The sequence below is a fragment of the Pelophylax lessonae genome, assembly GCF_965119305.1.
Source record: "Pelophylax lessonae genome assembly, chromosome: 5".
Lineage (NCBI taxonomy): Eukaryota > Metazoa > Chordata > Amphibia > Anura > Ranidae > Pelophylax > Pelophylax lessonae.
The window spans coordinates 28,415,479-28,431,627 of NC_138772.1; the positions used below are offsets into that span (position 1 = coordinate 28,415,479).

The window sequence follows — 16,149 nt, forward strand, 5'->3', positions numbered from 1 at the left end:
CTATACTACAACCTCCAACTATCCCCACTACTATACTACAACCCCCAACTATCCTCACTACTATACTACAACCCCCAACTATCCTCACTACTATACTACAACCCCCAACTATCCCCCCTACTATACTACAACCCCCAACTAACCCCACTACTATACTACAACCTCCAACTATCCCCACTACTATACTACAACCCCCAACTATCCTCACTACTATACTACAACCCCCAACTATCCCCACTACTATACTACAACCCCCAACTATCCCCACTACTATACTACAACCCCCAACTATCCCCACTACTATACTACAACCCCCAACTATCCCCACTACTATACTACAACCCCCAACTATCCCCACTACTATACTACAACCCCCAACTATCCCCACTACTATACTACAACCCCAACTATCCCCACTACTATACTACAACCCTCAACTATCCTCACTACTATACTACAACCCCCAACTATCCCCACTGCTATACTACAACCCCCAACTATCCCCACTACTATACTACAACCCCCAACTATCCCCACTACTATACTACAACCCCCAACTATCCCACTACTATACTAAAACCCCCAACTATCCTCACTACTATACCACAACCCCCAACTATCCTCACTACTATACTACAACCCCCAACTATCCCCACTACTGTACTACAACCCCCAACTATCCCCACTACTATACTACAACCCCCAACTATCCTCACTACTATACTACAACCCCCAACTATCCTCACTACTATACTACAACCCCCAACTATCCTCACTACTATACTACAACCCCCAACTATCCCACTACTATACTACAACCCCCAACTATCCCCACTACTATACTACAACCCCCAACTATCCCCACTACTATACTACAACCCCCAACTATCCCCACTACTGTACTACAACCCCCAACTATCCCCACTACTATACTACAACCCCCAACTATCCTCACTACTATACTACAACCCCCAACTATCCTCACTACTATACTACAACCCCCAACTATCCCACTACTATACTACAACCCCCAACTATCCCCACTACTATACTACAACCCCCAACTATCCCACTACTATACTACAACCCCCAACTATCCCCACTACTATACTACAACCCCCAACTATCCCACTACTATACTACAACCCCCAACTATCCCCACTACTATACTACAACCCCCAACTATCCCCACTACTATACTACAACCCCCAACTATCCCCACTACTATACTACACTGGGATCTTCACACTACACTGGGATCTGCACACTACACAGGGATCCGCACACTATACTGGGATCTGCACACTATACTGGGATCTGCACACTATACTGGGATCTGCACACTATACTGGGATCCGCACACTATACTGGGATCCGCACACTATACTGGGATCCGCACACTATACTGGGATCCGCACACTATACTGGGATCTGCACACTATACTGGGATCCGCACACTATACTGGGATCCGCACACTATACTGGGATCCGCACACTATACTGGGATCCGCACACTATACTGGGATCTGCACACTACACAGGGATCCGCACACTATACTGGGATCCGCACACTACACAGGGATCCGCACACTATACTGGGATCCGCACACTACACAGGGATCCGCACACTACACAGGGATCCGCACACTACACAGGGATCCGCACACTACAAAGGGATCCGCACAGGGATCCGCCCACTACACTGGGATCCGCCCACTACACTGGGATCCGCCCACTACACTGGGATCCGCACACTACACAGGGATCCGCACACTACACAGGGATCCGCACACTACACAGGGATCCGCACACTACAAAGGGATCCGCACAGGGATCCGCACACTACACAGGGATCCGCACACTACACTGGGATCCGCCCACTACACTGGGATCCGCACACTACACTGGGATCCGCACACTACACTGGGATCCGCACACTACACTGGGATCCGCACACTACACTGGGATCCGCACACTATACTGGGATCCAGTAGAAGTCTTCATGAATATCCCCCTCTTTGTATCCCACATCCAATCACTGTAATATTTAAGACCACCAAACACACCCAACCCCCTGTGTTATGGAGGTCCCGGGGTCACATGGGGTCACATGTCTCTGAGCTTCTCCTCTATAGAATAGGATAATGATTAATGATAATCTATTCTGTCCATGACCCAGGAGATCCCCCCCCCCCAAAGATCTGCTCCCCGGGATCTCCTACTCCCAGGTACCCAGGAGATCTCCCCCCAGATCTGCTCCCCGGGGATCTATTACTCCCAGGTACCCAGGAGATCTCCCCCCAGATCTGCTCCCCAGGGATCTATTACTCCCAGGTACCCAGGAGATCTCCCCCCAGATCTGCTCCCCGGGGATCTCCTACTCCCAGGTACCCAGGAGATCTCCCCCCAGATCTGCTCCCTGGGGATCTCCTACTCCCAGGTACCCAGGAGATCTCCCCCCAGATCTGCTCCCCGGGGATCTCCTACTCCCAGGTACCCAGGAGATCTCCCCCAGATCTGCTCCCTGGGGATCTCCTACTCCCAGGTACCCAGGAGATCTCCCCCAGATCTGCTCCCCGGGGATCTCCTACTCCCAGCCATAGTGATACGGGTTCTATCTGAGCAGTGCGGGGGTTGGGTGGTCCATGGATCTCCGGATATAATGAAGGTTCTGTTGGGTTTTCTTGTCTTCCAGGTCACCATGGAATCGGACGCCATGATAAATGAAAACCTGCGGCAGCAGTTCAAGGCTCTCCAGGAGCAGCAACAGAAACGTCTCCAGAGACTGATGGAGAGGAAGAGGGAGAAGCCGAGCGAGCCGGAGCAGAGCAGAACCGACGCCTTCGGTGTTCAGGACCGGCTAGATCTCCAACTGGACCAGGACTCCTCCAGCAATCTGGGGAAAAGGTGACGTCCCCCGACACCCCCCTGGAGCGTGCACCCCCCCCCCCCCCCCCCCCGCAATGTAACCCGAGCTACGCTTGTCCATCTGAGGGAACCAACATGGCGGGTGCGGCCAGGTAGAGAAGAGGGAACTGAGGTGACGGATGCCCAATCTCCTCTCCTTCTTGTTACTAACATCACTACCTGGGTCCCCGGCCAGCATGGCCCGGGAAAGAATATATTGCAATGTGATCTGCACTGCATTCGATTCATTGGAGCCCAGGGGAGACATGGGGGGTGTTTTAGACCCCGGAAGTCTCAGTAAAAAGAACCTGTCACCAAACAAAGCATCACTTTATGTTCCCTACCTGATATAAAACAAAAAGGTGGAAAAAAAATTAAGTTAGGCTCCTCCCCCCTCCAAAATTTAGGTGGAAAAAAAAATTAAGCTAGGCCCAAGCACATACAATCCTCCCCTCCCCCCTCCAAAATTTAGACCCCCCCACATACAGTATCTCACAGAAGTAAGTACACCCCTCACATTTTTTGTAAATATTTTATTCTATCTTTTCATGTGCCAACACTGGAGAAATGACACTTTGCTACAATGTAAAGTAGTGAGTGTACAGCTTGTATAAGAGCCGATTCACACTACTCCGACTTGTCAGGCGACTTGGTCGCCTGACAAGTAGCGCTCCATGCTGTGCAATGGAACCGTTCTAATCAGAGCGACTCAAGTCGCTCCAACTTAGAAAAAGGTTCCTGCACTACTTTTGGGTGAAGTCGGAGCAACTTGCATTGACTTCTATTATGAGAAGTCGTTTGCAAGCCACGATGAAGTCGTGCTGCATGGGTGACTTCAAAGTCGGGGCGACTTTGAGTCGCCGTGGTGTGAACCGACTCTAACAGTGTAAATTTGCTGTCCCCTCAAAATTACTCAACACACAGCCATTAATGTCTAAACTGCTGGCAAAAAAAGTGAGTACACCCCTAAGTGAAAATGTCCAAATTGGGCTCAAAGTGTCAATGTTTTGTGTGGCCACCATTATTTTCCAGCACTGCCTTAACCCTCTTGGGCATGAAGTTCACCAGAGCTTCACAGGTTGCCACTGGAGTCCTCTTCCACTCCTCCATGATGACATCACAGTGCTGGTGGATGTTAGAGACCTTGCGCTCCTCCACCTTCCATTCGAGGATGCCCTACAGAATTAAAGCGGAGTTCCACCCTGGGAAAGTTTTCTTTAATAAAAATACCCCAGGGACAGTCAGGGCTAGTACATTCCACAATGGATAGCCTCTGATCTGTGCCGGGTTGCACTTACCTTTTAGAAGAAATACTTACCTTGAAAAAGTATTGTCCAGCGCTGCCATCTCAGGTGTGGGCAGCTTGAAGCCGGCGCGATCCTCTTCTGTGTCCTCTTCCGTCTTCTTCGGTCCCACGATGCACTGCACCTGCCCCGCCGTCACTTCCGGTGCCGCATCGTCATCCCTGCACATTTTCTGGGCATGCCCAGAAGCTGTTTAGCAAGGTATGACTGCGCCTGCACCGGAACTGACGTCGGGGCCGGTGCAGGTGCATTGATTCCTGGGAGCGATGACGTTCAGCTCCCAGGAATCATTGCAAAGCCAGGAAGTGACGAATCGCCGCGGCCGCCGAGGGGAGGAAGAGGAAGTAAGGTGAGTATATTTTCTTCTAAACAAGGTAAGTTAAAAAAAAAAAAAATTGCGATTATCCATTTGTTTTTCAGGTGACCAGGAGCAAGAAGATGGAGGTAAGTATAAATTTAGGGTAGAACTCCGCTTTAAATAAAGTTGCCATGAGATGTAACAGTTGAAAAATAGTTATTTATCAGTCTGTGGAGCTCTAGCACCATCTTGTGGACACAAGATAAACTGCCGTCAAAGTCCTTTACCAGATTATCTTTTTATAATGTGTAAATAAACCCAAAAACAAAACAAAAAAAAGTAAAGCTTAGAGGTAGTGGCTGCATACATTTTATTTTTTCAGGCTAAGCATAATTTCAGGTAATAATCTCTGAAATATACTGCGCTAATAACCGCAAAACTGAGCAGCTGCAAGCACCACAACTCCACATATCGTTGTGCAATAGAAAGAAGTGTTAACAAGTACTGCGCTATATATAGACAGTAATATAAAGTGACATTGTGTCAAAATTCCAATGTTGGAATCTAGATATCAAATAAATATTGTAATGTATCAAGCAAATTCAAAATTCACAAAATAAAGTGTCACCACCTATAGCAGTGGTTCTCAACTCCTGTCCTCGGGACCCGCTAACAGGCCAGGTTTGCAAGATAACTGAAATACATCCCAGGTGATCTCATTTGCTGCTCAGTGATTGCAGTATTCTAGTCTGCATCTCCACAAGGTAATACTTAAAGGGTCCTTTCACACGGTCCGCCTCCGTAGGCAGATCCGTGCTGCTCAGCGGGGATCGATCCGCCGATCCCCGCTGAGCCGGCGGATGACAGCTCCATCTCCGCTTGCAGAGCGGAGAGGGAGGTATCACAGCCCCCGCTGCTCTCTATGGGGGATCGGATGAGAGCGGACTGCCTGTCTGATCCGATCCGATCCCTGAACGGATGGAAAAATAGGGTTTCCATCCGTTCAGATTTCCCGGACAGGATCGGATGCGGATGGCAGCGGGTGTCAGCGGAGGTGTCATCCGCTGCCCCATAGAGCTGCATGGAGGATCCGATCAGATCCGCCTAAAAAACTGACAGGCTGATCTGATCGGATCGTCCGTGTGAAAGAGTCCTTAAAGGGTCCTTTCACACGGGCAACCCGATCCGATCTGATCCACCCGTCAGTTTTTTAGGCGGATCTGATCGGATGCTCCATACATCCCTATGGGGCAGCGGATGTCAGCGGAGACATCTCCGCTGACACCCGCTGCCATCCTCATCCGATCCTGTCCATGAAATCCGGATGGATGGAAACCCTATTTTCCATCCGTCCAGCGGATGGGATCGGATGAGAGTGGACAGGCGGTCCGCTTTCATCCGATTCCCCCATAGAGATGCATGGGGCTCTGACTCCTCCCTCTCCGCACACAGAGTGGAGAGGGAGCTGTCACCTTCCTGCTCAGTGGGGATCTGTGTTAAAGATCCCCTGCTGAGCAGCACGGATCCACCTACGGAGGCGAACCGTGTGAAAGGACCCAAAATCTGGCCTGTTAGTGTGCCCTGAGGACCGGAGTCGAGAACCATTGACCTATACAGTGTATATGAATTAGCAAAGTGAAAAAAAAAATTTGAAAAAAATCCATGTGTGACATCAATAAAGAAAATGTCCATAAATTATAAATAGAAAAAAACTTACGTGAATTAGACTTCAATACTGATAGAAGAAAAACCTTTTTGATCCAAGAAATCACCCCGCTGTGTAAGCCGCCTCCGATATAAAGATTTAAATGCGCTTACCAGATAGTATGGACACGCTATTAACATTGATTCAGATGGGCATCAGGAGAAGGAGCTTCTCCCATACTAATTACTGTATGGGAGGTCCAACATACGATCCCACATCAATCTCGGTGTAACTTCTCTCTCATTAACCACTTAAGCCCCGGAAGATTTTACCCCCTTCCTGACCAGGGGGTATTTTGCGATTCGGCACTGCGTGACTTTAACGGACAATTGCGCGGTCGTGCGACGCTGTACCTAAACGAATTTGACGTCCTTTTTTTTCCACAAACAGAGCTTTCTTTTGGTGGTATTTGATCACCTGTGCGATTTTTTGATCATGCGCTATAAACAAAAAAACAGCGTCAATTTTGCAAAAATAATAATATTTTTCACATTTTTTTTATATAAAATTTCCCCCCAAAAAAAATGTAAAAATCAAATTTTTTAACATTTTCGGCCAATTTGTTTTCTGCTACATATTTTTGGTAAAAAAAAAAAAATCGCAAAAAGTGTATTTTGATTGGTTTGCGCAAAAGTTATTGCGTTTACTAACAAAGGGAAAGATTTTTGTCATTTTTGTTGTTTTTTTTTAACGAGTAATGGCGGCGATCTGTGATTTTTTTTTTTTTTTTTTGCGACATTGTGGCGGACAGATCGGACCCTTGACTGACATTTTTGACACTTTTGGGGTTACCAGTGAAATTTCTACAGTAATCAGTGCTATATATATGCACTGTTACTGTAAAAATACACTGGCAGTGAAGGGGTTAACTTTATTTGAGAGGGAGGGGCTGTGTGTGTCCCTAGGGGCGTGATTCTAACTGTGATTGGCTGTCTGTTTAGCTGTAGGAACACTGATCAACGGTCCTACATAGTAGAACCGTATGATCAGTGTTTCTACACAGGGGAGAATGACAGGCAGCTTGTTTACACAAGCTGCCTTCCTTTCTCCCTCTCCCCCGACGATCGCAGAGTGACCGGCGGACATCGGGTCCGCCGGTCACACGCGCGGGGGGGGTCCGTGACCGTGCGGGAGTACGCCGCCGGCGGCGCACGCTCGCTCCCCAGAGCCTCACAGGCTAGTGACGTATATTTACGTCACTTTGCGGCGGTCGGGAAGTGGTTAAGTTGGTCAATCGTCATGAAAATAAAAGAATTCTCCACATAGTGTAAAACCATTTAAGTATTTATTATAAAGGAATCTTGCCCTTACATCAAGTAGGAATTCAGTAGACATACCATCATAAAATACAGCAAAACTCCGTGTTCAGACGCAGTGATTAGATGCAGGGGCGTAACTACAGGGGTTGCAGGGGCTGCAATTGCAACCGGGCCCCATGCTCCCCTGTACACCTGGATAGGAGGGGGGGGGCAGCATGTAGAGAAATCACTGTCCTCCTTTCTCCTCCTGTAGCTGCTGTAGGAAAATGGAGGAGATTGGTTCCTCTGTATGCTGCCCCCGCCACTCCTCCTATCCAGTTCACTTGTGTTCTGCTGTCTCTGGGCCCCTGTGTGCTCCTCTGCCCCCCCCCCCCCACTGTGCTGCCCCCCCCCCCCCCCCACTGTGCTCCCTCCCCTATCCTGCCGGCTGCTGCAGGGGATGTGTCACAATAGAGATCCAGGAAGGGGTCGGTAAATATGTAATTTACCAGCTCCTTCCTTTTCTGAATAGTCAGAGTCATAGTCAGTCACATTGTAAAAAAATTAAATAAAATAATAAAGAAAATAATACAATTAAAATTCCAAAAAATAAAATCTACTGACACCAGTGGGTGAACTTCCAGGATCGCAAAGGTCACACTTGACACCGGGCCCTGGCATTCCATCACTGTGGGGAGGCCTCAAGATGGCAGGAAGGGGGCCCACTGCAGAACTTGTGAAAGGGTCCCACTGCGGGACCGTAATAAAGGGCCCCACAAGGAGAGTAAAGGGCCCCAGGATCAGTAGGAAGAGCCCCAGGCTTAAAGGGAAGGGCCCCGGCCAGGGGTCCGGGGGTCCTTTATGGTGTCATGCACCGGGGCCCTGAAGGTTCTAGTTAGGCCTCTGGTTAGATGAACGTGTTTTGCACTCCATTTTCAGGAGGAAAAAGTGCGTGTTATATGGCAATAAATATGGTATATGAGAAGTGTCAGAATTGGCCCGGTGTTAAAGTGGATAAAGAATTTCATGAAATGTCTTTTCTCACATGCAAGCATGTAAGTACCAAATTCATACCTGGCAGTGGCGGCCCGTCCATTACTGGCGCAGGGGCGCCGCCCCCCCATCCATGTGTCCGACCCCCTAATCTACATGCAGGGCGCCGGACGCATGGATTCCAATGGGGTTTTTTTTTGTAAGCACGTGATTACAGCCAGAGGCTCTAATAGGCTTCAAAAAAGGGTGGGCTCGGGGTGTGGAGCACTGCGCCCTGAGCCCACCCACTTGTGTGACAATAGCGAATTAATATTCGCTATTGTCATACTGATTCTCGTCCCGGCCAATCAAGAAGCGGGTCCTGAGACTTGTTTCCCGATTGGCTGAAAGGAGAAGGTATCCTATTGGCCAAGAAGGAGGGAGGAGACGGCCACCGAGAGGGAACATGGAGACTGAGGGGGAAGCCGTCACTGCCACTGCCTGTCAGTCCCACGGAGCAAGGTAAGTAAACTGGCACGGGGGGATATGGTGGTGCAGGCTGGAGTGATGCTACTCCTCCTCCTAGTCTGCCCTCTGTTGTACAAGTCGCCCCCCACCAACTGATGGAGCACCAGCCGCCACTGATACCTGGTATGAGCCTCTGGCAATCTCTTGTACAACAGAGGGCAGACTAGGAGAAGGAGTAGCAGCACAAGGAGCCAATCGGCTGTACTGCAATGCTTATCTGCTAACAAAGAACATGCTGACAGATGGAGAGAGCAGAGGGACAGGGAGATACATTTACGATGGGAAAATCCTTCATGGCTCTGAGCAGTAACTAGGAAGACATTTTACTGTTGCTGGTGATTTAATGGCAGAGTTCTTCCCTTGGGACAGGCTCCTGGAGGATGAGAACGAACAGTTGCAGGGACAGTTACGAGAACTGCAGGATGAAAACGGACGATTACACAAACTTCTGAAAGAAAAAGAGTTTGAGATTCGACACCTCAGGAGGAAAGTAGAAGACGACAAGGTGGCACTGGCCGGTAATTACCAACCATATGAAGTATATATAGCTTAGTCAGTATAGAAAAATATATCCTATTGTTACGGTAACGGAAATTATCTGCAAAAATAAAGCATGTGCAAGTACATTTTAATTGGGCAATAGCTGCGAGCAGCACTGCAATTTAAAGCTGAAATGTAATGCATGCCTATATAATAATCAATTAAACATTTTCCAGTTAGATCTTTTTTTTTTTTTTTTCAAGAAATACCTCTTTTGAGACCCAGAGATCTCATCCTTGGGCCTGTATGCAGGTCATTGAGTTTGCTGGGAGAGGCCAGCAGGCTCCTGTAAATGTCACAGCACTCTGCTTCAGAACTTCTTTCAAAAGCGTTATGTGAAAGAACACATCCCTGGCATCCATTTAGATGTGCATGAACACCCTGCCAGCCACTGGGTGTTTTAAAGCAGAACTAAAGCTAACATTTTTAAAACTGTGTGTAGGCAGCTCTTTATTGCAGAAGAGACACAGCATGTCTCTTCTGCAGTAAGAAACACATACCCATACAGGGGAGGACTGGGCCAAAGAACACATCCCTGGCATCCATTTAGATGTGCATTTTCACCCTGCCAGCCACTGGGTGTTTTAAAGAAGACCTAAAGCTAACATTTTTAAAACTGTGATTAGGCAGCTCTTTATTGCAGAAGAGACACAGCATGTCTCTTCTGCAGTAAGAAACACATACCCATACAGGGGAGGACTGGGCCAGGGGGGCAATTGCCCCCCAGGCTCTTTGATGCCTCCTAAAAAGGCTTCACCGCTTTTGCCACAGACATGCCTAAAGGATTCCTGGTAAAGAGAAGTAAAATCTCCCCACTGCTGACCTACTGAGTGCGGGATGAAGACAAAGACAGAGCGCAGGCCTCACCCCCCCCCCCCCCCCAGCATGGATGGTGTAAACTGTGTCTAAGCAGAGGTAATTTCCATGCCACACTGGAAACTCTCCTCCTCCAGGCAGCCCCGACTGAGCTGTCCCAGCTCCCCCCAACTGCTGATGGCCAGGTCGGGAACCCGGATTCCGCCGGTTAGTAGAGAGTACCTGGAGCCAAGCTTCAGCCTAGAATGGGGGTCAGGAGGAGGCTTGGAAGAAGGAGAGTGGGAGGGGGGGGACGAGTCACTGCACCATGGGCCTCTGATTTGTACTCTCCCCCTGGGCCGAAAGTTGCCAGTCAGCCCCTGAGCTGCCTGATTGACAGCTGCTCCCGCCCCCTCCACAGCCCAGCACTCCAGTAAGTGCCGGAGGGTCATAGCCGAGGGCAGTGACTGACAGTCACCCCTTCGTGCTCCGTAAAGACTGAGAACTGAGTGATCAGCAGTCATGTGATCGCTCAGTTCTCAAGCTTAGAGTCAACATGGGACAAAGCTGCAGCATACAAAATAATCTTAATGTACCATAATCATCCCCACTGTGTTGTGTCTTCCCTCAGGAACCGCTGGGATAGCAGGAGATGTTGCAGCAACAAAAATTGTGGAATTGTCCAAAAAGAATCGGGAGCTCAGCGCTGAGCTGGAGAGCGAAAAGACGAAAGCGAAACAGCTGAATAACAAAGTAAAAGAGCTGGAGAGAGAGGTAACAACCTGCTCAGGGTCTTATGGTGCTTCTGGATTAAATCAGATGCAAAAAAAGCCACTATTTATTCCAGTTATATATTTATTAACCACTTAAGACCCAAGGATTTGGCTGCTCAAAGACCAGGCCCTATTTTGCGATTCGGCACTGCGTGACTTTAACTGACAATTGCGCAGTCGTGCGACACTGTACCTAAATGAAATTGACGTCCTTTTTTTTCCCACAAACAGAACTTTCTTTTGGTGGTATTTGGTCACCTGTGCGATTTTTTTTTTTTTAATAAACAAAAAAAGAGCGACAATTTTGAACAAATAACAATGTCACATTTTTTTATATGAAATTCTCAAAAAAATGTAAAAAATATATTTTTTAACATTTTAGGCCAATTTGTTTTCTGCTACATATTTTTGGTAAAAAAAATCGCAATAAGCTTATTTTGATTGGTTTGCGCAAAAGTTATTGCGTTTACTAACTACGGGAATGATTTATGTCATTTTTACTGTTTTGTTTTTTAATTAGTAATGGCGGCAATCTGCAATTTTTTTTGCGGGACTGCGACATTGTGGCGGACAGATCAGACCCCTGACTGACATTTTTGGGGGTACCAGTGACATTACTACAGTAATCAGTGCTATACATATGCACTGTTACTGTAAAAATGACACTGGCAGTGAAGGGGTTAACTTTATTGGTGATCAAGGGGTTAAGTGTGTCCCTAGGGGCGTGATTCTAACTGTTAGGGGGCGTGGCTAGTGATGTAATCACAGAGACATACGATCCTACATAGCAGGATCGCATAGTGATGATCTAAGGGAGAATGACAGACGGCTGTGTTTACATCAGCCGTCTGTCTTTCTCCCTCTCCTGAGATCGCGAGTGGCCGGCGGACATCGTAGCCGCCGGTCACACGCGCTGCCTAGGCAGGAAACGAGCGGGGAGCGGGAGCGCGCCGGCGGCGGCGTGTGCTCGCCCCCTACAGGCTCGTGGGCGAGCGATGTACCGGTACGTCACTTTGCCCAGGAGAGACTGACTGCCTCAGTAAATAGTCGTGTAGCAGTTGGCAAGGGGTTAACAATAACTAATTAATTTATTATGTTTAAGTGATTGAAAATTTCAGACATGAAATATGAACAAAGCATATCCCTCTAAAGTATGTACTTGTCTCAATCCAGAGTACTAAATGTCCTTTTTGTCTGTTGCCTCCTTCCTCTGCTATCAGCATGAATCATTTCTGACATGTTTTCCTGACACCAAGAGAAAAATGGTGACAGGGGAGGGCACAGCCTGTGAAAGATGGCCTCAGGTCTGTTCCTGTGTGTTGTGAAAAGGGGGGGGGTGTCCCTTTCCTCCAATCAGCTCTAAGAGCTCTCCTCACTGATGTAACTTCAGCTCCATTCCCCCTGCTTTTCAGGGCTGAGAGATCCAGTGTAAATTCTACACTTTGAATGGATGTAGGAGAAAGATGGCTGTTGATGAACCGGTACAACTTATGTAGGAGGATTTGTTTCCTCTCTGTGTATCACTTGAAGCCAGTCATGTCACTGGGTATACAGAGCTTCTGAAAAGTACTCCCAGCGCTTCACTTTTTCCACATTTTGTTATGTTACGGCCTTATTCCAAAATGCTTAAAATGGATTATTTTCCTCAAAATTCTGCAAACAATCCCCCATAATGACAGCGTGAAAAAATCCTTGCAAATTTATTAAAAATAAAAGAATCCCATGTACATAAGTATTCACACCCTTTGCCATGACACTCAAAATTGAACTCAGGTGCATCCTGTTTTCACTGATCAACCTTGAGATGTTTCTGCAACTTGATGGAGTCCACCTGTGGTAAATTAAGTTGATTGGACATGATTTGGAAAGACACACACCTGTCTATATAATGTCCTATAAAAGTTTAACAGTGCATGTCAGAGCACAAACCAAGCCATGAAGTCCAAGGAATTGTCTGTAGACCTCCGAGACAGGATTGTATGGAGGCACAGATCTGGGGAAGGGTACAGAAAATATTCTGCATTATTGAAGGTCCCAATGAGCACAGTGGCCTCCATTATCCATAAATGGAAGAAGTTTGGAACCACCAGAACTCTTCCTAGAGGGGGCTTCCTAGCCAAACTGAACGATCGGAGGAGAAGGGCCTTAGCCACGGAGGTGATGAGGAACCCGACCGTCACTCTGACAGAGCTCCAGTGTTTCTGTGTGGAGAGATGAGAACCTTCCAGAAGAACCATCTCTGCAGCACTCCACCAATCAGGCCTGTATGGTAGAGTGGTCAGACGGAAGCCACTCCTCAGTAAAAGGCACATGACAGCCCGACTGGAGTTTGCCAAAAGACATGTGAAGGACTCTTAGACCATGGGAAACAAAAATCTCTGGTCTGATGAAAAAAAGATTGAACTCTTTGGCCTAAATGGCAAGTGTCATGTCTGGAGGAAACCCGGCCCTGCTCATTACCTGGCCAATACCATCCCTACAGTGAAGCATGGTGGTGGCAGCACCATGCTGTGGGTTTTTTTTTTTTTTTAGCGGCAGGAACTGGGAGACTAGTCAGGATCGAGGGAAAGATGAATGCAGCAATGTACAGAGACGTTCTTGATGAAAACCTACTCCAGAGCGCTCTGGGCAGACTGGGGTGAAGGTTCATCTTCCAACAGGACAACGACCCTAAGCACACAGCCAAGATAACAAAGGAGTGGCTACAGGACTACTCTGTGAATGTCCTTGAGTGGCCCAGCCAGAGCCCAGACTTGAACCCGAATAAAAATCTCTGGAGAGATCTGAAAATGGCTGTGCACCAACCCTCCCCATCCAACCTGATGGAGCTTGAGAGGTCCTGCAAAGAAGAATGGGAGAAACTGCCCAAAAATAGGTGTGCCGAGCTTGTAGCATCATACTCAAAAAGACTTGAGGCTGTAATTGGTGACAAAGGTGCTTCACCAAAGTATTGAGCAAAGGCTGTGATACTTCTGTACATGGGAATTTTTTCATTTTTTATTGTTAAGAAATTTGCAAAGATTTCAAACAAACTTCTTTCATGTTGTCATTATGGGGGATTGTTTGTAGAATTTTGAGGAAAAGAATGAATTTAATTCATTTTGGAATAAGGCTGTAACATAACAAAATGTGGAAAAAGTGAAGCGTTGTGAATACTTTCCGGATGCACTGTATATAAGGGTTTACAACTACTTTTACATGAATAATTGCTTATGACTATTTAATATTTACTACATGCACACAGCAGGGGGAACTCTAACGTTTGCTGACTGCAGGTTTTTTTGCAACTCTTTTCTGTATTGCAGTAAAGAGATGTAATTTAATCCTCAAAAAACAAATGGAAAAGGATTAAAAGAAGTGCATGGAAGTCAGCCAGCCCCCAGTCTGATGTACTCACCCTCCAGTCTGCCACCAACCAAGTAGACCTGTCTCAATATACATAAAGAACAGGGGTTTAGTTGACACGCATTTGCAAACGCATGTGTAAGCTGCAGAGCCACGACAAGGCACCCTGTTTTATCTGCAGTCCTAACACTTTTAAATTTGAGTGTCTCCACTCTGGGAGCACATGGCTGCTAATGGATGGATAGGAGGCAGGTGGGAGGGAGCAGCCCAAACTTCCCCCAACCCACCTCCATCCACGACTGGTATGGTATCTCAATGCTCTAATAGCAATGTTCTTAAGATGGTACAAACTGAAAACGACCAGCTGAGAAGCATACACCTCCAACCCCTTGGTGGATGCAGTGTAAAACACAGATTGGGACTTTATATGAGGCAATTGGCCTGTAAAGCACAGTGCCTCCATCCCTAATTTCATAAAATATTTGGGACTTTACACGAGACAAGCAGGTCATGCTATGGTCTCCATCCCTGTATATGAAAAAACTGGGGTCAAATTAGACTGCATCCACCAAAAACGCACAGAAATCGCACGATGGGACTTTAAATGAAGCACCAGCCTGTAGGCGAGGCGCCTCCATCCCTGGTTACATAAACAAAGTGGTCTATGTGGGACTTTAAGTGAGACACCGGCAGGTATGCCCAGCGTCTCCATCCCTCTATCGGAAAAAAACAAATGGAAAAGGATTAAAAGAGGTGCATGGAAGCCAGCCCCCAGTCTGATGTACTCACCCTCCAGTCTGTCACCAACCAAGTAGACCTGTCTCGATATAAATAAAGAACAGGGGTTTAGTTGACACGCATTTGCAAACGCATGTGTAAGCTGCAGAGCCACGACACGGCACCCTGTTTTATCTGCAGTCCTAACACTTTTAAATTTGAGTGTCTCCACTCTGGGAGCACATGAATGCTAATGGGTGGATAGGAGGCAGGTGAGAGGGAGCAGCCCAAACTTCTGTTCAACTCTATTCAGCAGACAGAGCCCAGTGAGAAGATACACATGTCCCCCTGTCTCTAGTTCATAAAGTTCTGTATGAAGTATCAATCAGAGGGAGAAAACCCACAAGTGAGCAGCTATTTCTGTGTTGAATTGCACTCACTGCCAATCTGGGGGGACTAGCAAAGTTCCTTATGCTAATATAATAGCACAGGAAAGTGTTGTGAGTAGCGTGCACCACATTAAGGGCTCTTTCACACAGGCGGACCGTTCAGACCCACCTGTCCATTTTTTTGGTGGATCTGAACGGTCCCCCCATGCATCCCTATGGGGGATCGGATGTCAGCGGAGACATGTCCGCTGACATCCGATCCGATCCGTCAAATCTAGACGGATGGAAACCCTATTTTCCATCCATCCAGCGGATTGGATCGGATGAGAACGGACTGACGGTCCGTTCCCATCCGATTCCCCCATAGAGATGTATAGAGAACTGACAGCTGTGTCTCTGCACACAGTGCGGAGAACAGCTGTCATCCTCCTGTCATCGGCGGATTGACCCCAGAGTCCGTCCGACGGACGGGCTGTGTGAAAGAGCCCTAAGGGTCCATGCACACTGGCTTAAAAAAAACGTTGCTCCTAGAGGAGTTTGGCGTTTTGCCTGTAGAAGCAGCTAATGTTATCCTATGTGTTCATGCACTTAGGATGTTTAGAGGCATATTTTAACCACTTACCTACCGCCCGCCATCG

At 47.6% G+C, this 16,149-nt stretch overlaps 1 protein-coding gene across 1 annotated transcript in view; it reads left to right on the forward strand.

The window, feature by feature from the left end:
• The window catches only part of CCDC13 (coiled-coil domain containing 13), an 80,787-nt gene that overhangs the window by 1,592 nt on the left and 63,046 nt on the right, over positions 1-16,149 (forward strand). The window contains exons 2-4 of the mRNA XM_082257623.1: positions 2,696-2,907; positions 9,322-9,470; positions 10,919-11,061. Of these exons, the coding sequence (XP_082113749.1) occupies positions 2,702-2,907; positions 9,322-9,470; positions 10,919-11,061 (498 nt within the window). The 5' untranslated portion in view covers positions 2,696-2,701. The remainder of the gene's footprint in view (positions 1-2,695; positions 2,908-9,321; positions 9,471-10,918; positions 11,062-16,149) is intronic.